Consider the following 27,247-nt stretch of genomic DNA (forward strand, 5'->3'; position numbering starts at 1 on the left):
ATTTATTTTACAAAAGAAAATCCTGAAATGGTAACATGCAGGGTTGGGGGTCAAGGGTTGGAGCAGGGGGCAGAATTGGATGATGAAAAAAAAATGCTTCCTTCATATATAACTGCAAAGTTTGAAAAAAAAATGATGGACAGTGAAAAATTTTAAATAAATCAGTAGAGTATGCATGTCTCAAAAGTACAAAGTACAACAGTCATAAAGATGACACCATTTTGTACTGAAGGGAGGGATCCAGCCTTTTCATCAGAGTCATGCAGTAGGGAAACCAAACCTTCAGTCCAATGCTGACTGTTATCCCAAATTCAACTCGTTCCACCTGCTGCACTTGCCCCAAATCCCTTCAAATATTTTATTTTCATGTACTTATCCAAATGTCTTTTCAACGTTCTAACTGTACCTGCATCCACCACTCCCTCTGGAAGTTCATTCCACACACTAAGCACTCTCGATGTAAGAAAGTTGCCCCCATGCCTTTTTTCCCCTCCCCTCAGAACTATGTCCCTAGGTGTTAAATCTCCTTTCCTAGGAGAAAGACACCCACCATTCACCTTCTCCATACCCTCTATTTTATAAACCACTATAAAGGTCATCGCCCAACCTCCTACATTCTAGTTAAAAACAACAAGTCCCAGCCTATCTAGCATCTCCTTATAACTCAAACCAATACCCGACAATATCCTGATAAATCTCTTCTTCTCCAGCTTAATAATATCCTTCTTATAACAGGGAGGCCAGAACTGGACACACTACTCCAGAAGTCACTGAATAGTTCTACATTTCAAAGCGAAAGCCACAAAATAGCAATGATAATACTCTAAAAAATAAGTTACTGAAAAGATTTCTATGATAATTTTACACTGTTCAAAGAAGCTTAGTAGAAATACAGAAGCATCTGAGCAAGTCAGATGCTGGGATGGACCGGATTAGCCATCACACTATTATAAACATCAAACCTAGATTACAACATTGCAAACTTCTGGAGGTGCTTAGCATCTAAAAAGAAAAGTTGTCCATTCCAAAATCACTCTTCAGATCAGTTTCTTTGAAATAAAAATGCACAAGGTGAGACGAGCTGATTCCCCACCCTGCCCCACATCAAATTAGAAGGCATTTAAATCTCCTTGTTTAGGATAGGAACAGGAGTGGGCCAATCAGCCCTTTGCACTGCCGATGCAGCTTGTGGAGAAAGCAAGCTTTTAGAGTACTCTCCTATAATTAGGAGGGACCCAGTAATTAACATCAGACTCAGCTGTCAACAGTAAAAGATAGATGTATACAGAGTCAGCCTAGGAGCAGAGGAGTGACTTGGCCAAGGTATGTGATCTAAAATGGCGAGGGCAAGAACCTCCACTTAAAAAATTTCCAAAATTTTATGTTACCTACTTGTAAATAAAAGTAAACGTTTTAATATATTAACTCTGACAAGGGCAAGTACTCCAAAACAATTACGGTAATTACTTTGTACCAGAAGTCTTTTTTCTTAAAAAAATAAGGTTTAGAACATGATTGGCTGGTTGGAGTGACAAGAACAGTAAGAAATAAGGCTACAGATAAAACAGAGTGGAACTACAGAAATCGGGACAATCAGACACCAACCTGTAAATCAAACCAATAGAAAGCCTCACCATAAGGACATCAGGCAGCTTTGCATGACAAAGGAACAGAAGCAGGAGACAAAATAAAAGCTCACAGAATCCTTTGAACTGTTGCACCCATTAAATTTACAGACTGTTTTCTGCTTTTAGTTGTTGACACCATATACTTTGCAACCTAATTAAAGAAATGTGTGTCTGTTCTTCCAATTCCGTGCCTTCTATATTTAAATCAAGGCTGAAAAGCCTATGATTTGCCACAGTTACACTGGCTGTCAAGCTATTATTTACTGTACTGTCATTTGGAGATTTTATTTCTAATTCGAGCATTCCAACGCTGCTGTTCAAGACTCTTCCCAAAGCAAAAAGAAAATCACAAGCTCAAATTAAGAGGGCAATTTCAAGTGCAGTTCTATGATCAGGTACCCACAGCAGGAAACCAGATTCCCTGCAACAGAGCTCTCCCTGAGAGTGTGTGGAATCACAAAATGACCACTTCAGCTGTGTCCCTTCCCTCTTCTCTCTTCCAAAGACTCAAATACACAAGTAGTTTCTACAATATACCCTTAACGTTGAATTGATTATTGTGATTATGTGCCACGTACAAGTTTGACTATCTTTAATATTAGCTGAACATTCAAGGGCTATTGAAACACCTAAATGCAATACTGACTGAAGTTTTTGGTACACACACACACACACACAAATCCTTCCCAAACTCTGCTTCCTGGCCACTTAATTCTGAGTCTGAGCCAGATGTTTCACATCCTCTGCATTAGATCTGACCCCCAAGATGAGGCCATATATCTGTACCATCACTCAGACCTCTAACATTACCCTACTCCAGTTCTGCATCAATTCACTTAATGCTGAACTCCTAACTTACGACCATTGTTACTTCCAGGCTTGACTATTCAATATACACTTACTGACCTCCCTTGCCTTCCTTCTGTAAACTCAACATTATTCAAATTCTATTGTACCTGTCCTTACATGCCAAAATGCTGTTTGACCACCACTCCAGCACCTGAACTACACCACCTCTTGGTCATGCAATACTTTGATTTAAATGTTGCATGCTCGTTTTGAACAAGACCCAGGCTTGTGTCTGGAGTCTTATCCAGCCCCTCTGGCTTCAGAGCACGTTTGTGTTCCTGCAATTCTGCCTCTTGAGCAACCAGATTTTAAAAATTGCTCCAATCACCAGTCACTGCGCTTTTAGTTATCTTGGTCCTGGGCTCTGGAATTTTCTCCCTGATCATTATTCTCTCCCTTTTCTTTCTTTTAAAATTGTTCCTTCAAACCACCTCTTTGGCCAAATCTCTTTGGTTATATTTTGGAGCTGTGCATCATATTTTGTATTGTATTATAACTTGCTGCAAAACACCCTCGGGATGTTTCATTACAATACAGACATCATACAAATCTAAGTTATGGTTGCACACAATTATTATACAGAAGTAGTCACTCAATGGATGATAATTTAAAGTTGGAGCAAGAACAGTGGTTAGAAATTTTGCTAAGCATGTTGTACTTAATCAAAGTTGAGCACAATTATTTATACATTAATGAAAAACAAACATTTGTTTTACAGTTTCAGAGGATCATTTTTCAAAATTGGATGGAAAAGACCATAGGTACAATACTGAATCCCTGAGGAGCAACTTAAAACTATAGTATAAGTAAAATAAACTTTAATGCAATAAGGTTTATTTGTAGTTTTCACGCCAGTTTTGAATCTTAAGACTAGATATTGGAAGAGAAAAGTTGAATTATAAGTATCTAGCCCTTGTGGATGCTGTCAATTGTGAAAAAAAAGTACATAAACATGCACAAGGCTACCTGTAAACATAATCACTTGAGAAATCCACCTGAAATAGACTGCCTTACAGGAAATGGCATGGCAAATCAGCCTTCTAACAACTTTATCTTTGTGCCTTCAACAGGCGCAAATACATTTTGTGAATTTTCTCATTTCAACTGGTGTATTTCTGCCAGCAGATGTTGCACATCTTCAGTATCGTAATATTTAAAATAGCAACACTTGCTCCCAGGCCAGACTGTCAACTTGAAATCACGCTCTGCCTGCATCTTGCTGGGTGATCAAGTTATTAAGGCAGCAGCAGAAACTGCGTCTCAAGTTAGGAGTAGCTGCTTTATTTAAATATCACAGCCCAATAGCTGGTAGGAGCAGAAGACGACAACAGTGTCACAGTGACCACCTTACTGCAGACATGTCTTTGCTTGACAAGGAAACCATTTACATGGTTTGGTTCAAAGATTAGAGTTTTCTGAATAATTAAAGGAAAAATATCTCCATGTCAACTCTAATTGGTTTTCTTCATGAAATATCAGGTGCTACCCTGCTGTATTCTGCATTTGAGTGAAGCTTTATCTCAAATTACCAAGTTTTGATGGGCTCTTTGTTAATACACAAAGATACAAAGGTACTTCAGCTGAAGAATGGCTGCTATTACAGACTGCAATTGTGAATAGACTGCAAGCTAATTAGATGGAATATGAGAGAACTTTATACAATTATCACATTTTTAACAAAAAAAATTCCCTAAGATTCAATGTAAAAAAAAGGGCAGTAAACAAAATTTAATGAATTTGTACATTTTTACAGAGCAACCACAGCATCAAGACAGTGCAACACAACATTTGCTTGGTATTCCTGTTCTTATAAAACAGCATAGATGAGGCATCCTAATATTTGACAATTGAAATGGACATCAGTCCAGGAAACAACATAAATCAATTGCCTCAGGACAATTATCAGTTCGAGATTCTCAACTATTTTGGATTTTACGAGGAAAAAAAAATCAAGTTTAGAGTTGCTACAAATGTGACCAGTTACACATTGACAAACAACGGAGGAAACAATTCAGCAGTGAAAAACATACACTTTTTAGCCTTTTATAGTTGAGATTGTCTGAAAGACATTTTGTTGATTTACTCTCTCAAATCAAATTTACCTCTGGTCGCACTGGATCCTCAATTCCCACAACAGTGATGCAAGTCAGGTCACTCAGAATCTCATTTTCGTTATCCCATTCAGGTTCCTTAACAAAGTCTCTGTACGCCAGGCAGATGGTCCGCAGCCCTTCACAAGCCATTGGTTCAATCACTTTCTTCACCATTTCATCACGGTCTCTTACCTTGAATACTGTTACATCTCCAGTTTTTGTTAGTACTTTAGTACACCTGAAAAATATTTAAAAACATTTACTTGAATATGACGCACAATCTTTAGAGATTAGAAAACTGGCAATGGGCAGCATCTTTTCAAAAAAAAAGTGGTCAGACATCACTGAACATAGTTCAGCGTGGATTCAACAGGCTGAATGGCCACCTCCTGTGTTGTAACAATGCTGTGATTTCAAGTCAATCAAGAATTGCAAGTCATATGTTTGGATGAGTGGGAGGAAGTAGTGAAGAACAGGAATTTTATAAGTGATATTTTAACAATATTTAGGTTTAAATTCTAAAACAAGGAGAGAATTTAATCCTGATCTTTCAGTTAGTTGCTGCAAGGCGACTGTAGAGTTGTTTGTGAGATTCTGATTAACTCTTCAGCACTTGGGCCAGCATGACGTCTCAGTGGTTAGCTTTCTGCTTTACAGCATCGGGGACTTGGGTTCAATGTCACCCTTAGGTGACTGCCTGTGTGGAGTCTGCAAATTCTCCATGTCAGCATGGGTTTTGGGTGCTCCAGTTTCCTCCCAAAGTTGAAAGATGTGCAGGTTAGGTGGATTGGCCATGGGAAGTGCAGCTTACTGAGTGGGATGTTCTTTGGAGGGTCAGTGTGGACTTGATGGGCCGAATGGCCTGCTTCCACATTATGGGGACATGATGATCCTGGCTGGAGGTGGTTATATCCCCTCCTGAATTGCAGGCTTTGCTGTAACATGGGCTAAGTCCACTTGTGGATTGCGAGCAAGAGTTGACTCGAGTGCAAAATGCTTGTTACGCCAATTGTGATGCAGTACTCCACCTGCTTTGGTTCAGTTGGTAAAGTTAGGGAGTCACAGCAGGTCACTTTATGGTTAATCAAGTAATTAGTAAAAATAAATCTAGAAGTGCAGACTTCTCAACAAGTTTATCTGTGGAGTCAAACCTTCCAATGTTTGGAATTTTCCATGTTAGCAAATCCCATAACATTAAAATAGGTTAGAGGCAAAAGCAAACAGCAAAACATTTAGAGTCAGAGATGTACAGCATGGAAACAGGCCCTTCAGTCCAACTTGTCCATGCCAACCAGATATCCCAACCCAATGTAGTCCCACCTGCCAGCACTTTACCCATATCCCTCCAAACCCTTCCTATTCATATCCTCATCCAGATGTCTTTTAAATGTTGCAATTGTACCAGCCTCCACCACTTTCTCTGGCAGCTCATTCTATACACATACCACCCTCTGAAAAAGTTGCCCCTTCGGTCCCTTTTATATCTTTCTCCTCTCACCCTAAATCTATGCCCTCTAGGTCTGGACTCCCCCAACCCAGGGTAAAGACTGTCTATTTATCTTATTTATGCCCCTCATGATTTTATAAACCTCTAAGGTCACCCCTCCAATGCTCCAAGGAAAACTGACCCAGCCTATTCAACTTCTCCCTCTAGCTCAAATCATCCAACCCTGGCAACATCTTTTAAAATTTTTTTGAACCTTTTCAAGTTTTACAATATCTTTCTGATAGGAAAGAGAAATATTCCAAAAGTAGCCTCACCAATGTCCTGAAGAGCCGCAACATGACCTCCTAACTCCTGTACTCAATACTCTGACCAATAAGGAAAACCTTCTTCACTATCCTATCTACCTGCGACTCCACTTTCAAGGAGCTATGAACCTCCACTCCAAGGTCCCTTTGTTCAGCAACACATCAGAGGATCTTACCATTAAGTGTAAAGATTTGCTTTCCCAAAATGCAGCACCTTGCATTCATTTAAGTCCATCTGCCACTTCTCAGCCCATTGGCCCATCTGGTCAAGAACCCGCTGTAATCAGAGGTAACCTTCTTCACTGTCCACTACACCTCCAATTTTGGTGTCATCTGCAAACTTACTAACTGTACCTCTTATGCTCATATCCAAATCACTTGTATAAAATGACAAAAAGTAGAGGACCCAGCACCAATCCTTGTGGAACTCCAGTCTGAAAAACAACTCTCCACCACCAACCTCTGTCTTCTACCTTTGAGCCAGTTCTGTATCCAAATGGCTAGTTCTCCCTATATTCCATGAGATCTAACCTTGCTAATCACTCTCCCATGGGGAACCTTGTCGAATGCCTTACTGAAGTCCATATAGATCACGTCTACTACTCTGCCTTCATCAATTCTCAGGTTTTTTGTAGTAATAATCAAGTTTGTGAGATAAGATTTCCCACAAAGTCATGTTGATTATCCCTAATCAGTCCTTTCCTTTTCAAATACATGTACATCCTGTTCCCTTCGGATTCCGTCCAACAACTTGCCCATCACCGACGTCAGGCTCACCGGTCTATAGTTCCCTGGCTTGTCCTTACCACGTTTCTTAAATAGTGGCACCATATTAGCCAACCTCCAGATACAAATCTCTCAGTAAGAGGCCCAGCAATCACTTCCCTAGCTTCCCAGAGTTCTAGGGTAAACCTGATCTGGTCCTGGGGATTTATCCACCTTCACCCGTTTCAAGACATCCAGCATTTTCTCCTCTGTAATATAGACATTTTTCAATATGTCACCATGTATTTCCCCACATTCTGTATCTTCCACATCCTTTTCTACAGTAAATACGGATGCAAAATACTCGTTTGATATCTCCCCCAGCTCCTGTGGCTCCACATAAAGGCTGCCTTGCTGATCTTTGAGGGGCCATATTCTCTCCCTAGTTACCCTTTTGTCCTTAAGATAATTGTATAAACCCTTTGGATTCTCCTTAATTCTATTTGCCAAAGCTATCTCATGTCCCCTTTTTGCCCTCCTGATTTCCCTCTTGAGTATACTCCTATTGCCTTTATACCCTATGGATTCACTCAATCTATCCTGTTTATACCAGACATCTGCTTCCTTAATTTTCTCAACCAAACCGTCAATTTCTTCAGTCATCCAGCAATCGCTATACCCATCAGACTTTGCTTTCACCCTGACAGGAATATACTTTCTCTGGACACTAAATTATCTCATTTCTGAAGGCTTCCTTTTTTCCAGCCAGCCATCTCTTTACCTGCGAACATCTGCACCCAATCACCTTTTGAAAGTTCTTGCCTAATACTGTCAAAATTGTCCCTTTAGATCTGGTCTATCTTTTACCATCACTATTTTAATAGAATTACGGTCACTGGCCCCAAAGGTGTTCCTTCCCCCACTGACTCTCTTGTTTGCTGTGGATTCTGACATGGAAAAAGGACAAGGCTGACTGAGGTTCACAGCTAGATTTGTCCTCCTAAAATGAAAACTCTTGCAGTGCTCACACATTGAGGGAGAAGGAGAATAAAGAAATAATGCAAGTGGTGGGTGGGTGGGTGGGGGAGCAGAGAAGAGTGGTACTTTGGATGGGTGGTCGACACAGAGCTGGAGGGAGGTGAAAGGGAATTGACTGGAGCATTGAAAGCTGGGGAAGTGCACACGAACAAGGAGGTTGACATAACTAGCTGACTAGATCTCCACTTTCCACACTCAATCCAAAGATGTGCAGATTAGGTGAAATGGCATGCTAAATTGCCCATAGTAATCAGGGATGTGTAGGTTAGGTTCATTAGTCAGTGACCCATCACCTTCACCCCCTCCCCCACTCACCTATTGTACTCTATGCTACTTTCTCCCCACCCTCCTGTCATTTATCTCTCCACCCTTCAGGCTCTCTGCCTCTATTCCTGATGAAGGGCTTTTGCCAGAAACATTGATTTTCCTGCTCCTCGGATGCTGCCTGAACTGCTGTGCTTTTCCAGCACCACTCTAATCTAGGCATTAGTCAGGAGTAAAATGTAGAGGAATGGGGTAGGGGAACGGGTCAAGGTGGGTTGCTCTTCGGAGGGTCAGCGAGGACTTGTTGCGCTGAAGGGTTTATTTCCACACTGTAGGGATCCTACGATTCTAGATCTGAAACAGGATAATGAAAAACTGCAAACATTGCCACTTCCACCATTGTGGATTCATCTGTCAAGCTGGAAGCAAATGTCACAGATCTGAAACCTGGCCACTAAAGTTCTGAGCAGGTGGCAACCATATTGATTTTGCAACATGACTGGAGTGGTCTTCATCTGCCTCAGCAAGAGCCGCATGTCATTACTACACTTAGCTAATGAGCCTCAGGAAGCAAGACAGAAGTGGACTACAATTATTAGGTGCAACCTAATGACAATACTAGTGGTAGCCAGTCAGACATTTCTCATTCATCAATAGCAGTAGAGACTTGGCATTGGAATATCTATGAACAACACTTTGGTCATGATTTAACTACAGCAAATCAACTATCCCCAGCACAGAGTTCTTGCAGTACTCTTGAAGTGCAGTGCATTGTAGTGTAGTCTTTGAACCAGGAGACTTGAGTTCATGTCCTATCTGCGTCAGAGTCATCTAATAATATCTCCGGTTAATTAGGAAACATTTCCCCAATGTACCCAGCTAGATAAAACCAGAGTTCCTCTAAGTTAGCACTTCCAAAGTGCTATGAAGTCATTAGGTCAACAATTTACATGAGATACTCTCCTATGTTTCCCTTACATGGGGAAGATGTTTTAAGTTGAATCAAAAGGGGCTTAAAAAAAGTCACCTGAATTCATTTCTTTTTACCGCGAAGGAATGAGCTTTAAAACATTTGTTAAATAAATGTTGGCTTTGCCAGCACAGCACACTTCCCAAAAATGAATGAATAAAAGTTAACATACATTCATTACCCAACCATATATCATGTCCGTATCTCATCAGTTTAATTTTCGGACAGAGGCACCTGAGGTTAAAGAATTTCCACCTTGGCAGTAATGTTCAGACTGGAGGGCAGTTGATATCTGATGAGGTGAACATTTACTGTAAAGGGAGACTGTTAACGGTCTTGGAGCTATTTCCCAGCCTTGCCTGACACCAGTCTGGACTTTTAAGGTGCCTGATTCAGATCTTTCACTCTAGTTAGTTGCAGTAATATCCCCATAAGATAGTGGCATAATTTCCTGGGAATACAGTCCAATTATGATTTACTGAACCGGTGTGGTCAGACTGATGATAGAAGAATTCCTGTTGTCCTCACTTGCTACACTTGGCCTCAGAACCGACTGGGGGTGAGGGAGAAGGTTCAGCCATTGCAAATAGATGATAAAAGGCTAGCATTTCAGGAAGGGGCAGATAAAAAGCTACAAAGATAATCTTTTGCCACAGTGACATTAATGATTAGGAGGGGCTTGCTGCTAATCCTCCAAAATGGTGATAACATGTCTCAAGCTACACAATGCTTAATTGCAGATACCTTCATAATGACAGAGCAAAATTACAGAGATAGAAAGAAAATAAAGCGTATCCTACACATGGGATCTCACTACCTCATGCCCCCTGTGCCCTAAGATATGGGTTGAGAATTAATCTATTCAGTCACATGAAAACCTATGGCAGAAACTCATTTCCCTAAGCAGTCACCATCTGTGAAGCCAGTGACAGCTGACACTCGGTTTGTTTTCACAGTTTTCAGTTTGTTAAAATTAACCACATTTCCTCTCTTTTCCACTTGACAGATTACTTTCTGCACCAATCCCAACTTCTTCAAACCACTGCCTAAACAGAGTGCAAGTAGTAAATAGCTACAACTCCTCAAGAGGTTCATAATACAGTAAGAAATTCACCAGCAGTGAAATGCTGCAATTTCCATCTCAGCGCTCCGCTACAGAGTGTCAGCATAACGTGCTGCACCACCAGCCACAATTTTGCTTTTTATGGCTCTTCAAAGCTTTTCCTCATGAGTAAACATTGGCTTCAGTATAACATTTAATGATAAGTCTAGTTCAATAACTGACTGAAGATAGCAGTCAAATATATACAAAAGAAAACATAAACCCGAAAATGCCTGAACGATGAAATTAAATCTTGGCTTGAAAATGGATTGGTCCCAAGATCGGCAATATTGAACAACTTTGTCCACAGCTTACCGGTTACTCAGATCGGGATTAGTGTTATGTTTAAGAACAGAGAGATGTAAACTTGAAGGTGAAAAAATAAAATGCTGACAAAAAAAGCTCCAAATAACAGGTATATTGGCCTGGGAACATTTACTTTCTCTCTCTGCAGATACTCCCAGACCTGAATTTCTCCAGCACTTTTGTTTGAGATTTTCAGTTTGTACAATATTTTGCCTTTGTTTTGGTTCCTGAAAAGTTTACTGAATAGATTGGATAGTGCAATTGGAGAGATAAAATCTCTGTCTTGATCACTGTAAATTGCCCAACCCATTTCCTTCCAAGGTTGTTTTGTGACTAGCGTCATCAGGATACCAACTTTTTGACAAAAAGTCACACACTCCAGTCATCATTCATGGGTGTCTTGGCATTCATTTTGTCCCCTAGCTTTTATTATTTAATAAAATGAAATACTTGTAAAAACCAGAAGTTCATTACGTACTTTTGCTGTTTAGCCAAAATAAAAAAACTAATGATTTTCCAGTCATGAATCCCAATTAACGATCACTTTCAACTTCAAAACAACACCACACAGCCATTAGAGAAATGTTAAACCGAATAATTCCATTGATGGTCAAAGTTATTGTTTCATATTAGCAAGTTTGATGTCAGCATTGCTGTTCTGGAAATAAAATAATGCCCAGGAATGTAAAAAGTTGTTTGAATCTATTTTTCTACTTTTCACGGTAACACGTGGGCTGCACGGTGGCACAGTGGTTAGCACTGTTGCCTCACAGCACCAGAGACCCGGGTTCAATCCCCGCCTCAGGTGACTGACTGTGTGGAGTTTGCACATTCTCCCTGTGTCTGCGTGGGTTTCCCCCGGGTGCTCCAGTTTCCTCCCACAGTCCAAAAATGTGCAGGTTAGGTGAATTGGCCATGCTAAATTGCCCGTAGTGTTAGGTGAAGGGGTAAATGTAGGGGAATGGGTCTGGGTGGGTTATGCTTCGACGGGTCGGTGTGGACTTGTTGGGCCGAAGGGCCTGTTTCTACACTAAGTAATCTAATCTACTAGTAAATAGTTTTGAAATAATTTGCCAACTCTTTCATAACAAAGACAAAAGCAAGAATGAGAAAACAGGAAGAAAAAGCTATATAATCTCTCAAATATTTACTTTAAATGTACTTATGACAAGAATATATGCCATACATCTTCAGAAAGCATTGCTAAAGGCTGCTGCATACAATTTAATTGTGATCCAATATCAGTTTGGAGCAGATTTTGTCACTTGGTTACACTTTCTTCAAAGCTTGGAGAACAAATTGACCCTTTATAGCCTATTAAAATTAGAAATTCTCTTTCTGGTCATTCCCACTGATACTTTATGACTCGGTGAACTGTGAAAATAACTAAGAAAAACTTGCTCACTTGCGTAGGAGAATCTCGGAGGCCCCCTTGCTGTACATGCGAAAACTCCCATCAACATTCTTTAGTACAGTGCTCATGGATTTGCGTGCAGAGTTGAAGGTATACACCTTATAGAGTTTCTCTTCTGGAATTTCATTGCGTATGGCCTGATAATCTTGTTTCAGATCCAGCACAAAGCCAAGCAAAGCACATTCAGTCTTGTTCCCTACATGACGAGGAAGGCCTCCTTCTTTCTCAGGGGGCTAGGGAATGATGGGACAAATTAAAGAAAGGTCAACCATTATAAATGCAGCAAACATTCCCAGTTAGTTAAAATTATCAGCCACATGCACCAAGAATATGACAAAACTTTGATTTCTCCAAACTGTGCAGCATCTTTATTCATCAATATGTTCACTGTGGAAAGCCATTAATCATTTCTTCCTTTCCAAAGTATAAACATCTTAACTAAAATATACAACTTCAGTGCAGTGACGTTCAGGAGGAAAACTTTCCAATGTACCTTAAAACATTCAAAGACTTGGAAAATTACGAACTAGACTGATAAAAGACTTCTGTTTATATTGTGTACAACAGAAAAGTGGACTAATGCAGATATAAAAAAAGGGCATTTTTTATACAAGGAACAGTTATTCAACTTTGGAAAACATTCAAATGTTTCTTAAATACTAATGTTGATTTTAACAAGCATGTTTACAGTCATGAGCATTAGGAAATTAAATTATAACACATCATCTCTCTTAAACCTGGAAAATGACCAACTCAAAGACTTTCCTGCCAAATCATGGCTCACCAGTATTTTGGTAGTATAAGCAGAGTTGATGGCAATTCCATTGACAATCCGTTCCAAAACTTTTGGTAAAAGTGCATCTGGGGCAGGTATTTGCCTGTAGTGTGTTTCTCCAATATATGATTGTACTACAGTCATCCTGTTCATGGTGAGTGTACCCGTTTTGTCTGAGCAAATAGCTGTAGCATTGCCCATAGTTTCGCAGGCATCCAAGTGTCTGACCAAATTATTGTCCTTCATCATTTTCTGTCAAAACACATTTAAAAATTATAGGGTTACATAAGCACTCAATTATTCACCTCTACTTGAAAATCCGGCACTCAACATGATAACTGAATGATCTGGGTGTAGGATAAGTCAAATAAACAGAGGTAAAATTATCCTCTCATATATCCCTGTTTTACTTTGCAATAATGAAAAGTTTACTTTCCTCAACTCAAAATAATTATAATCTGATGATGCATCTGTAATTTAAAAAGCACAAAATTATCACTTTATTATTTACATTACTTAATTAAACTCCTGGCTTTTTTCTACATTACAGTTCTGAAAATTATGGAGACTTCCTGGATCTGTTAATGATATTATACACATGTAAATCCTTTGATGCAAAATAAATGTATTTGAATTAAAGTCTTCAAATTATCTGGCATAGATAGTAAATGACATCTTTCACTCTTTGAAGTATCTTCATTTATAGAGTCAGAGTCATAGAGACATACAGCACGGAAACAGATCCATCGGTCCAACTCGTCCATACCGAACAGATATCCCAACCTAAACTAATCCCATTTGCCAGTCCATCTCAACCCTTCCTATTCATATATCCATCCAGATGCCTTTTAAATGTACTAGCCTCCACCACTTCCTCTGGCAGGTGATTCCATACACGCACCACCCTCTGCGTGAAAAAGCTGCCCATTAGGTCTCTTTTATATCTTTTCCCCCTCACCCCAAATCTATGCCCTTTAGTTCTGGATTGCCCCACCCCAGGGAAAAGACTTGTCTATTTATCCTATCCATGCACCTTCATGATTTTATAAACCTCTATAAGGTCACAGCTCAGCTTCCAATACCTCAGGGAAAACAGCCCCAGCCTATTCAGCCTCTCCCTATACCTCTGATCTTCCAAATCCAGCAACATTCAGATTGGAAGGCGACCAGAATTGCACGAAATATCCTGAAAGAGGCCTAACCAATGTTCTCTCCAGCCACAACATGACCTGCCAACTCCTATACTCAATAATCTGACCAAGAAAGGAAAGCATACCAACACTTTCATTATCCTTTCCACCTGCAACTCTACTTTTAAGGAACTATAGACCTGCACTCCAAGGTCTCTTTGTTCAGCAACATTCCCAAGGACCTTACTGTTAAATGCATAAGTCCTACTCTTCTTTCAGTAAACTGGATAACAATTTTGGCCATTCTGACAATTTTATTGATTAACTGCTTTTTTCAGGTTTCCAGTGCAATTATGAATGCAAACTTGTGCAACATTTCATATTTTGTTCAGTGTTAACATTTATTGAATTATTCTCATGCAATAGTTATTTTAATCTTAGATCAAGAACTTAACTACTGGATGGCCAGGTGTACCACTTACATCACTGCAGTAGAACAGCTTTCAACAATTACTGTACCACAAAAAAAGTACATGTTTAACACACACAGCCAAGAAATTAAAGAAAACTTTTGAAAACATGTTGATGAAAGCAAGGACAAACAAATCAGTCTGGAAAATAGACAGCATCTCACAGATCCACAAAGCTGCAGCCACTTTAATTCTGCACTTATCTCTTACAGGCACATAATTTAGTTGAGGAAATAAGAGTGATGACTGCCAATGCTGATCTGTAACCAGCTGACACAGGAAGCTGAACAATTTCTTTAGCTTCTTTGGCTATGCTGTTCTTCCCAATTGCATGCTGTGCAGAATAAGTGAGCCAATATCAATATATTATCTGAGGAATTCAAAGGCTGGGATTTGAGCCAATACCTCCTACTCTACCCAATCAATACTTTTCGATGAGTAAGGGTCACTGGACCCAAAACGTTAACTCTGCTTTCTCTCCACAAATGCTCCCAGACCTGCTGAGCTTTTCCAGCAATTTCGGTTTTTACCTCTGATTTACAGCATCCGCAGTTATTTTGGTTTTCATGACATTTTTCAAATAGTTTGAAACTTGTCAACTACTTAATATGGCTTGAGTTAGTTAAGCAAAGTTATTACAAGGATCTTAAATCTTCACAGCACAACTATGATACCTTTTTCATCAGGTGCCAAATTAAATGCACTTCTCTACAGAAACTTTTGATGTTGCCCAACCATTCTGTAATTAGAGTTCTGAACTTGCAAATACAAGATAATGCTTCCAATCTGTCTTAAACAGAGTCCAGGCTGAAAAATTGTCCCTCTTTTTTAATACCACATATATTTAAACAATAAAGACAGACTGTCTTAGTCATATAACTGTAAATTATACAGCATATTACACAGCATACATTATTCTGTAACATAATCACACACTATTGTGAAGTTACAATGAAATACATCTCACTGTTATTGTGCTATAATGGAAGACAGAGATCTAATGAATAACATCATTACTGAATAATAGATTGGAAGGAGGGAATGCTGGCTTAATGCTTTATGACAATAACCTTATAGTAAACAATAGTTAGGTGGAATATATTCACAAGGCTTCTTTAGAAAATTTAGGGAGGAACAATTATAATTAACTGACTTTTAAAGCATCTATTGCAAATAAATGGCCCAACAATTCCATTTCAAATTAGCATATTTTGGACGTCTAATCCGAGGGTATTTTAAAACGTCTAAAGTTTTTAAAACTAAGTGGAATGAGCAAGAGAACACACAGCCTGTAACCAGAGACTGGCACTTACAAATAAAAAGACATCAACGTCATTGTCTACGCTGAAAAACTTGTAAAAATGGAAGTGGGTGTGGTAGGAAGCCAGGGCCGAGGAAAATTAACTAAATAACCAAGTCAAAACAAAATCACGCTACCAATTCTAATCTGTTGCTTCGATGGTATGCTCAGTTACAACTGCACTAACAAAGTGTTGGTCCGCTCCTGTAGCTACTGATTTATTTCACTGCATCCACTCCTCCACCTTTGATACACTCCCAATAAAACCATTACAACCCACAGTCGCTCTGTGGTTAGTGCTGCTGCCTCTCAGCACTAGAGGTCTGGGTTCAATTCCATCCTCAGGCAACAGTGTTTGTGTGGAGTTTGCACATTCTCCCCATGTCCACGGGGTTTCCTTCAGGTGCTCTGGTTTCATACCACAGTCCAAAGATGTGCACGGTAGGTGGATTGGCCATGGGAAATGCAGAGTTAGAGGGATAGGATAGGGGATTGGGAATGGGTGGGATGCTCTTTGAAGAGTTGGTGTGGATTCAAATGGGCTATTTCCACACCATAGGAATTCTAGAAAAATACCCTTTTAGTCTGCCATGCCCTCATTCCCTTAAATCCACAGGACACAGGCTTGAATTGATGCGGCAGGCAACTGGTTTAGAAAATCGATGACAAATGTGGCTGGAACATGTGAAATCTTATCGGGCCTGACTCTTCTGACAAAACCACTCCCCGTTCTAGGATGGTCCTGAAATGATATAATAGCCCCCATGTTTAAACTCAACTGCAAAATTTCTTCTTAAATCCCACTTCCCATTCCTCTCACCCTAACTATATGAAAGGAGCTCAGGGTCTTCTTGGTTACTACTAAAGACCATCCAGTCAAACATCTGGTGACCGCCCTCACTTCCACAAGGTCACAGTTCCTCATACAGTTCCCCCATCCTTCCTGTGAACCTGTACATTTCTCTTCAAGCTCATCTTGCAGGAGACCCATCTCCTGTCCTTCGACAGCACTCCCACTAACTTGAAGGTTCGGTGCCTTCGGCCGTTCCCGTTAAGATTTGCTTTCATCACTCATTCCTCAAAAATAAAACCGCTTGATCCCCTAGTTTTCTGTCCCATTTCCAAATTTTTTGAACATGTTGATTCCCAAAGCCCCCCCATCCTTCCTGCAACACCTTGAATCAAGTCTCTGCTCATGCTACACAGCTGAAAACATTCTTATTAAAGTCACAAGCAACATACTGAGTAATTGAGACAAAATTAAACAACCCTTCCTCATCTTTCTTACCTATCTGGTACCTGACAGATTGTGGACTAGACCAGTACCATCCCCACCGCTATCTAGGAACTGCTATCCTGATTCAATCCTCATCTAATCATACCCAGGGCACGACATCCATTCAAAATACACTTCTGATAACTAAAAGTCACTTGAGGAATTAATGTCTGACATATGCAGAATTTCGGTGGGAGCGCATTTTGGTGATAGTGATCACATCTCCATGATTTTTACTATACTCATGGAGAGAGATAGGAGCAGACGGTATGGGAAAGTATTTAATTAGGCAGGAACTGGGGCACCTAGATTGGGAGCTGATGTTCTCAGGGAAATGTGGAGGTTTAGGAAGCACTTGCTGATAGTGCTGGACAGATTTGTCCAACTGAGGTAAGCAGGGACTGGTAGGTTGAAAGAACCTTGGGTGATAAGGGATGTGGAACATCTAGTCAAAAGGAAGAAAGAAGAGTACTTTAGGTCGAGGAGGCAAGGATCAGAAAAGGCTCTAGAGGGTTAGAAGATAGCCAGGAAGGAACTGAAGAATGGTCTCAGGAGAGCTAGAAGGGGATATGAAAAAGCTTTAGTGGGTAGGATTAAGGAAAACCCTAAGGCATTCTACATTTATGTGAGAAACAAAAGGATGGCCAGAATGAGGGTAGGGCCGATCGGGGATACTGGGGGGGATCTTATGCCTCATGTCTGAGGAAGAAGGGGAAATCCTTAATGAATACTTTGCTTCAGTATTCACTACCGGTAGGATCCTTGATGATTTAGAGGACAATGCAAAACAGACTGATATGCTAGTCCAGGTTGATGTTAGGAAGGAGGATGCACTGAAAGTTTTGAAAAACGTAAGATAGACAAAATCCCTGGGCCAGACAGGATATACCCTAGGTACTTTAGGAAGTAAGGGATGAGATTGCTGCACCGTTGGTGATAATCTCTGCATTCTCACTGTTCACTAGAGTTGTGCCAGATGATTGGAAGGTGGTAGATGTTATTCCCTTGTTCAACAAAGGGAAGAAGGATAATCCTGGGAACTACAAACCAGTCAGTCAGTCTTACATCTATGGTGCGCAAAATATTGGAGGGGATTCTGAGAGACAGGATTTAGGATTACTTGGAAAACCATAGTTTGACTGAGATAGTCAGCATAGCTTTGAGGGGGCAGGTCATGCCTCTCAAATCATATGGAGTTCTTTGATGTGACCAAACTCATTGATGAAGGCAGTGCAGTGGATGTGGTGTATACATGGATTTTAGCAAGGCAATTGATAAAGTTCTCCATGGTAGGCTCATTCAGCAAGTAAGGAGGCATGGTAAACAAGGAAACCTGTCTGTCGGGATAGAGAATTGGCTGGCCTATAGAAGACAGAGGGTGGTGGCAGATGGAAAGTATTCAGCCTAGAACTCGATGACCAGGGGTGTTCCACAGAGATCAGTTCTGGGACCTTTGGTCTTTGTGATTTTTATAAATGACTTCTATGACGGAGTAGAAAGGTGGATTAGTAAGTTGGCTGATGATACGAAGGTTGGTGGAGTTGTGGATAGTGTGGACGGCTGTTGTAGGTTACAATGAGACATTGAGGAGAAAGTGAGGTCTGCAGATGCTGGAGATCAGAGCTGAAAATGTGTTGCTGGAAAAGCGCAGCAGGTCAGGCAGCATCCAAGGAGCAGGGGATTCGACATTTCGGGCATAAGCCCTTCTTTAGGAATGATTCCTGAAGAAGGGCTTCTGCCCGAAACGTCGAATCCCCTGCTCCTTGGATGCTGCCTGACCTGCTGCGCTTTTCCAGCAAAACATTTTCAGCTCTGCAATGAGACATTGACAGGATGCAGAACAGGGTTGAGAAGAGGCAGGTGGAGTTCAACCTGGAATAGTGTGAAGTCATTCATTTTGGAAGGTCAAATTCGAAGGCAAAACACAGGGTTATAGGCAGGATTCTTGGCGGTGTGGAAGAACAGCAGGATCTTGGGGGTCCAAATCCATAGATCCCTCAACGTTGCCAGGCAGATAGATAGGGTTGTTAAGAAGGCGTATGGTGTGTTGGCTTTCATTAGCAGGGGGATTGAGTTTCAGAGCTGTGAGGGTTATGCTGCAGCTCTACAGAGTCATGGCTTGACCACACTTGGAATATTGTTTCTCGTTCTGGTCGCCTCATTATAGAAAAGACGTGGAAGCTTTAGAGGAGGTGCAAAGGAGATTTCCCAGGATGTTGCCTGTGCTGGAGGGCATGTCTTACAAAGAAAGATGGAGGGAGTTAGGGCCTTTCTCACTGGAGCAAAGGAGGATGAGAGGTGATTTGATAGAGGTATACAAGATGATGAGGCGCATCGATAGCGTGGATAGCCAGAGACTTCTTCCCAGGGCAGAAACGTCTATCATGAGGGGGCATAATTTTAAGGTGATTGGAGGAAGGTTTAGGGGAGGTGTCAGCAGGTAGGTTCTTTACTCAGAGTGGTGGGTGTGTGGAATGCATTGCCAGCAGTGGTAGTAGAGCCAGACACATTAGGGACGTTTAAGCAACTCTTGGATAGGCACAATGAAGTTAGTACATGAAGGATATGTAGGTTAGTCCAATTTAGAGTAGGATAGAAGGCTGGCACAACATAGAGAGCTGAAGGGCCTGTACTGTGCTGTAGTGCTCTATGTATATTGGTTGAAGGTCAATGCTTCTTATACTCGTCAGCTCACTCCACTTGAAAACAATACACAACTTGCACTAACCCTCAACTGCTTTCCAATCAATCAATCAATCAATCAAATCTGGAAAACAGTGGAATCAATTTTCGATAAATGCTGAACATATTTGGAACACGTTCATCAGGCAAAATCCATCATAAACCCGCTCCTTTACAATTTTCCTCATGGTCTCTCTTATGTTTGCCAACCTTGACTGTGTACTGGGTTTGGCCACTGTGTACTGGGTTTGGCCCTTTAGATAAAGTTTCAAGTATCCTCTGATCTTACCTTCACGGAATAGGCCAGAGAGATCGTGACAGCAAGTGGAAGACCCTCTGGTACAGCCACTACAAGCACAGTGACTCCAATGATGAAAAACTTCACAAAATACTGGATATAAATTGGGGTACAATCTGCTAACCATGGTCTTCCTTGAATCCCAAAGGTATCAATAACGAAAAACAAGACCAGGATGATGACTGTGACTGCTGACATCAGCAGGCCTGTGAAGAAAAAGGGAAAGAGAAACTAGATTCAGCCTCAGCTACCAATTTTAGCAGCATTTCCTTTTTATAGAGCAGTCCTCAAATCATAAAACATACATTTCAGTTGACTATCCATTTAGAAACAGAGAGCTACATTTTTAATACTGCATATTATGATTATCTGCTACTTGTTACCCAAGTATAAACATCAGCACGTTGGCTCAGTGGTTTGGGTGGCATGGTGGTACAGTGGTTAGCACTGCTACCTCACAGCTTCTGGGACCTAGGTACAATTCCAGTCTTGAGCAGCTGTTTGCTCATTCTCCCCATGTCTGCATGGGTTTCCTCAGGGTGCTTCAGTTTCCTTCCACACTCAGAAGATGCACTGGTTAGGTGGATTGGCCATGATAAATTGCCGTGGTGTCTAAGGATATGCAGGTTTGGTCAATTAGCAATTGGAACTGCAGGGTTACAGGATAGGTGGATCTGAGTGGGATGTTCTTCAGGATGTCGGTGAGGACTTAATGGCCTGCTTCCACACTGTGGGATTCTATGAAAGCTGGTGCTACTGTGAATGTGATATAGGATAATCTACTATTCACATTGAGCCTTTTCCTAAATTAGTTCATTAAATTTATTCAGCATGGTGCATTTGATAAATATAGTCACATAACTAACAACAGTGGGATGAATGAGGATTTCTATCTTTCTAGCCAGTCCCATAATTTAGACATTAATTCCATCATATTTTAAGATTTTGTTTGAGAATCTTGGATATTTTTAAAATTAAAAGGGGAGTACTTTTCTCAAAGGCAGCAATAACATCACTCAGTTTAAACTTATTTTCAGTGATTTTGAAAGGTAAGAGAAAGTGACGGAATGAAAAGTACCATTTAATCAAGAGCTAACTACTCTTCACAGAAGAATACACCTAACTGGTCTTAGGCGTCTTAACAGCAAAATATTTTTGCACAACACCTTACTATGGTTTCACTGCTCACTCAGAAAATAGATTTCATCGTGTGTGGGCTTGCCATGTGGGTACTGAGCAAGGTAATTTATTACTTCATAAACAGATCAAATCAGGTAAATCTCACTTCATAAAAACTGGCAGATGGGGAATATTATCCAACCATTTCTTCACACTGAAGAATATTTTTGCACAACTTGTAGATTTGTGTTTTTCACCTCACTATCAACTCCTTGGCCCCACTCACCTCATTTACAATTCAACTCCAGCATCTTGATATCACGGAGATCACTTATCAGGAAAAAGCATCAACCTCTGACGAGGCCCACAAATATGCCCCTTCTACCAATGACTAAGCTGGACCTCATCTGTGAAATGATCTAAAGCATTTGCAAAAAGTCTAGTGTTGTCACAGGGATGGGTAGGGGTGGGGGCGTTGCTGGAGATGGAAAAGACTGCTGAAAGTCTAATGGGATTTGTTTGTCATGGAATTATATCAATAGAAATCAAAACATTGAAAAGTAGACTGCCCTGTCCTCTTTGCTGATGAGGAAACAAAAGCATTGATCAAACCATCCATGTTGTTGACAACTTTTCTCTCTGTCAGACAAACTACTGATGTGCTTCTAGATAATAATCACAGGTGGAACCTCCAAATTCCCATTCAACCACGTAAAATTAAATCAAGCAAAATTCCAAAGCTGACTTACTTAACCCTCTGGACTTTAGCATGCAAATTTTCATCCATCATGTCAGCACCAAAACATTATAGCAATCTATGTATCAATCTATTATTAGTTTAAGCTTCACGTTACCAACTTGGCTATATCTTTCTAATTGCCAAACATGCAGCTAGCAGAAAGGTTTGAATTAACACTTCTGCTAGCACAAACTGAAAGGGTCCTCAGACTGAACACCTGGAAGATGTCTACTAGGTACCTTCTAGCCTTTTTCATTCACTACCTTGTTTTCTATTCTCAAGTCAACTTGGCCCAACTCACTAACTTACCAATTTAATGAATCTTAACTTTCTTTAAAAGCCTCAAGCACCAAACTTGTCCAAAGACTTTGAAAAACTAAGTAAGTTACATCCTGTGAACCTCTCTCCTACTGCCATGACAGGAGTAGATAACAAGGGAACCAATTTGTTCTAAAATTATGACTGCTGTTAGGTGTTTGTGTTCTACAGCTGAACATGAACTTCCCAATTCTACATGTTTATCTAACTTGACGTCAATTTGCTAGCTTACATCTCACTCCTATTTTCACTTGTCAGGAATCATCTGGTACCTTCTAATTTTAACTTACAGCTTTGATATTTTTGGATTTCGTTTCTGTTAACTGGAGTTCAGGAACCAAACAGGGAAGTGAGGTAGCAATATATAGAAAGGAAAGGCAAAAATCACGACGACAATGCACTTGAAAAAGAAATGCTACCCAGTTCTTTTTCTGGGGACAATTTCCTTTTACCTGCTTTTCCAATCTGCACTGCCAATTTGGTGAGCTTTCCCTGCAGGACAGATTTTTCTTTCTTTGGTATGTTTGATTTTTTCTTCTCTCTCTCTTCCAGGTCACCACCTTCCTCGCTCTTCAATGGTTGAATCTCCAGTGCAACACCATCCTGAGCTTTAGCTGAGTCCAACAGATTGAAACAAATTTGCAAACACTCCATAAACAGTCAAACTATTACACGTTACACAAATATTTACACAAAAAAGTGTGGAAATTTGATGTGCAAATAGAAGATTGCGAGTGCGTGCTTCGGTAATGCTTTAATAACATTCGATATATGTGGGAGGATTGATCAAATGTCAGGTCTTCCAGCAAAGTGACAGAATTAATTAAACTACAGATAATATTTCAATCCCTACAGGAGAAAACAAATCACATTTTATTTGAAATACATTGGATGCTGCTCTGATAGCTGCTGCTTAGTACGTGAGATCATCTACATCACTTTTACCCAATTTGATCCTCTTGTTTGTAAACTTAAATTGTTTAGCCATTTCCAAAAATGTGAAATTAAGCAGCCATTCTAGAAAACATCAGATTTTATGTAAACTGCTCCATTTAAAAGGAAACATCATTTTTCCAAGTTGTATTTAACAACGAAATGAATCAAAAAAGGTTCTTCTACGTGTATTGTCAAAGGGGATAGAAATAATTTGACTATATTGCCTAGATCGGATTTATAGAAGGCAACAATTTATAAATGGATGACCTTAATGCATTGTAATATCATCTATCTGTCCTTGCACTTGCCAATATTCTATGCAGTTCATAAATGACCAAAAACTGCATCCGACACAGATCATAGATAGTGTCATTGATCTATTTGACTTTGACTGTAAGTGTCACATGTCAGTATTATCGATGTTTTCAGCTGGGTTCCAGCACATCCACAACTAAGGAAATTAGTTGATTCAAACTATAAATTGAAATTGTAATTTCACTGTTCGAAGTATCACTTTGTTGGTTAAACCACAAAAAAAAAATCAGAGTAGTAAAGGTGTAAATAGCAAATTCAGTATCAAGTTTGCCACAGACACAAATGATGTTACAATTACAATATTTCATTCTTAAGACAGCAAAAACAGACAAACCATGAATAGCTCACATCTGTAAATGAAGCATGTAGCACACAACAAATAAAAAAAGTACAATGTCTGTTACTTCATTACAAAAAGAGGAGGAGGAAACAGTTTTATTTAAGCTAAAGTTTAACTACTGACCATATATTATGGGATTATTCTATCCCCACCCTGTCAGTTAGTTTCTGGCACTCAACATGAGGAAGCCAGACATACCCAAAACACAGAAGGGAAATTCCATTGCTAATCAGAATCCCTTTGAGGCAGCAGCTATTGCCAGTGATGTTCCTTGCACCTTCAGTTTGAAAGAAAAGCAATTTCTGAGTGAACACGTGGCTGAATCACAGAGAGAGAAAGAAGTGCAAAGAGTCTCAAAGGCAGCTTAAAATCAATGACAAAGAATGAAGCCTAAATAATGCAGTTCTCTGAGAAAATGAATGGGTTTTCTACTATTAAGCGCAAAGTGCAATCAAGAACACACATTCAGTTATTGCAGTCTAAGTTATTAGTACATCAAATTTCTAATTTATGGTGGACAACTGGATGAAAAGGTACTGACTCTCTTTCCTGAATTTGTACCAGCTATTGTGTTAGGTGTTCTTTCCACGGTTTGTATCATTAAACCGCTAAAAGTGCTGAAGACGATTTCTCATAGGTGGGTGAATATTCCAGGTAATGGCTATTGGTTGCTTATATGGAGGACTTCCGATCCTCAAAAATTTCTAACAAATGTTATAAAGATTCAAAAAACTGAATATTTCAGCTAAATATCATTGTCTACATGACAAGGGTTCTAGCTCTATGGTGTCCAAGTTGGAAGGGTTCTGGAATTTGGGAGTAACACCATCTTTCCAACTCCGGCAACAGAGAGGGGAAGGGTACCACTTAAGCCCATTGTTCTTCAGACAAGGAGAGGAGAGGAGTGGTGTGAATCCTTGAATTCTTCTGAAAGGCAGTAACCTTTTCTAAACAAATATAATTGATTCCAAACTTAGCTGGAGACAAAAAGGACTTATTTTCAACTCAGGGACTCAAAAGAATCTAGTATTCTTATTTACATCCACCGAGTCTCAGGGTTATAGAGCAATGCCTAGGATCCCATCTTACAAGAGCAGTTTGGGGCAGGTAAAACTGTAAATTGTTCAAGCCATGCTAATGTAGAAACAGAATCTATAGCCTGGAAATAAGGCAAGTGACAGTCCCACTCAACTGCATTCAATCAAGGTGAATAAATACAAAATGAATGTCCATTGTGAGCAGTATGGCACATAAAACCTCACTGCACCTATCCTATTAAAGCGGTGTTCATTGCTATTTCCCTATAATCTACATTTGTGACCATTTCCATACCCGATTTCTCCATTGCTTCCTTAAAGTCAGGATGTGAACTTGGTCTGTGCGGATTTATTGTGCTCCAGAGTCCAAAGGGGTGTGGAGAAGTAATTCATAGACAGTCGATCTTCCATAATTACACCGTCACCACTCCCCACCTCTTCCTCCGCTACTTTGATGACTGCATTGGCGCCACCTCGTGCTTTTGCGAGGAGGTTGAGCAATTCATCAACTTCACCAACACATTCTACCCTGACCTTAAATTTACCTGGACCATCTGACACCTCCCTCCCCTTTCCTGGACCTCTCCATCTCCATTAATGATAACCGACTTGACACTGACATGTTTTACAAACCCACCGACTCCCACAGCTACCTAGATTACACCTCTTCCCACCCTACCTCGTGCAAAAATGCCATCCCCTATTCCTAATTCCTCCGCTTCCACCGTATCTGCTCCCAGGTGGACCAGTTCCACCACAGAACACACCAGATGGCCTCCTTCTTTAGAGACCGCAATTTCCCTTCCCACATGGTTAAAGATGCCCTCCAACGCATCTTGTTCACATCCCGCACCTCTGCCCTCAGACCCCATCCTTCCAACTGTAACAAGGACAAAACGCCCCTGGTGCTCACCTTCCATCCTACAAACCTTCGCATAAACCAAATCATCCGCCGACATTTCCGCCACCTCCAAAAAGACCCCACCACCAGGGATATATTTCCCTCCCCACCACTTTCCGCCTTCCGCAAAGACCGTTTCCTCCGTGACTACCTGGTCAGGTCCATGCCCCCCTACGACCCACCCACCCATCCTGGCACTTTCCCCTGCCACCGCAGGAACTGTAAAACCTGCGCCCACACCTCCTCCCTCACCTCTATCCAAGGCCCTAAAGGAGCCTTCCACATCGAAAGTTTTACCTGCACATCCACTAATATCATTTATTGTATCCATTGCTCCCGATGCGGTCTCCTCTACATTAGGGAGACTGGGCGCCTCCTCGCAGAGCACTTTAGGGAACATCTCCGGGACACCCGCACCAATCAACCACACCGCCCCGTGGCCCAACATTTCAACTCCCCCTCCCACTCTGCCGAGGACATGGAGGCCCTGGACCCCCTTCACTGCTGCTCCCTCACCACCAGACGCCTGGAGGAAGAATGCCTCATCTTCCACCTCGGAACACTTCAACCTCAGGGCATCAATGTGGACTTCAACAGTTTCCTCACTTCCCCTTCCCCCATCTCACCCTAGTTCCAAACTTCCAGCTCAGCACTGTCCCCATGACTTGTCCGTACTTGTCCTACCTGCCTATCTTCTTTCCCACCTATCCACTCTATCCTCTCCTCCCTGACCTATCACCTTCATCCCCTCCCCCACTCACCCACTGTAGTCTATGCTACTTTCTCCCCAACCCCACACTCCTCTAGGTTATCTCTCCACGCTTCAGGCTCACTGCCTGTATTCCTGATGAAGGGCTTTTGCCTGAAACGTCGATTTTGCTGCTCCTTGGATGCTGCCTGAACTGCTGTGCTCTTCCAGCACCACTAATCCAGAATCTAGTTTCCAGCATCTGCAGTCATTGTTTTTACCTCATTCATAGACAGACGTCTGAGCCCACACCACATCTCAACTCAAAATAAGATATCTCAAAGGTGTGGTGGGGGAGCCAAAAGGCCTACTCCTGCTCCTACTTCTTATTGTTTTATAGATAGATTCTTGATCAGTAAGTGCTATGGGGAAGTGGATGTGAGAAACATTGGTGGAGCACCTGGAGGGGATGAATGGCCAACTTCTGTTCTGATTTCTTATGGACTTATAAGCAACTGAGTGTGGGACATGAAAATGAATTAACATCTTTTAATTATATGGTGTCTTTATCAACTTTAATCACCCCAGGCAAAGAAACAAGAGAGGGCACTTCAGATATTCCAAGGTACTTTACTAAGCTCAAAAATAACTCAAATCGGTCTGATGTGTAAGCAAGCTGCAGGATATACTAACCAAAAAAAAATGACCTGCTGATTTTTTTTTTGTTGGCAATGGTTGATAGAGGAATGTTGGGAAGGGGAACTCTTTGCTCCTCAAAGATATGGGGTTTTGGAGCTTTTAC

The 27,247-nt window shown here is 40.8% G+C and overlaps 1 protein-coding gene across 6 annotated transcripts in view; it reads right to left on the reverse strand.

Annotated features, from left to right (window-relative positions):
- The window catches only part of LOC132828364 (plasma membrane calcium-transporting ATPase 1-like), a 227,553-nt gene that overhangs the window by 61,885 nt on the left and 138,421 nt on the right, over window positions 1-27,247 (reverse strand). For all 6 annotated transcript variants that reach the window (XM_060845401.1, XM_060845402.1, XM_060845398.1 and 3 more), the window contains 5 exons: window positions 22,681-22,842; window positions 20,044-20,258; window positions 12,906-13,148; window positions 12,113-12,354; window positions 4,580-4,808 (listed from right to left, as the gene is read on the reverse strand). In XM_060845401.1, the coding sequence (XP_060701384.1) occupies window positions 4,580-4,808; window positions 12,113-12,354; window positions 12,906-13,148; window positions 20,044-20,258; window positions 22,681-22,842 (1,091 nt within the window). The remainder of the gene's footprint in view (window positions 1-4,579; window positions 4,809-12,112; window positions 12,355-12,905; window positions 13,149-20,043; window positions 20,259-22,680; window positions 22,843-27,247) is intronic.

This window comes from Hemiscyllium ocellatum, chromosome 26, assembly GCF_020745735.1.
Source record: "Hemiscyllium ocellatum isolate sHemOce1 chromosome 26, sHemOce1.pat.X.cur, whole genome shotgun sequence".
NCBI lineage: Eukaryota > Metazoa > Chordata > Chondrichthyes > Orectolobiformes > Hemiscylliidae > Hemiscyllium > Hemiscyllium ocellatum.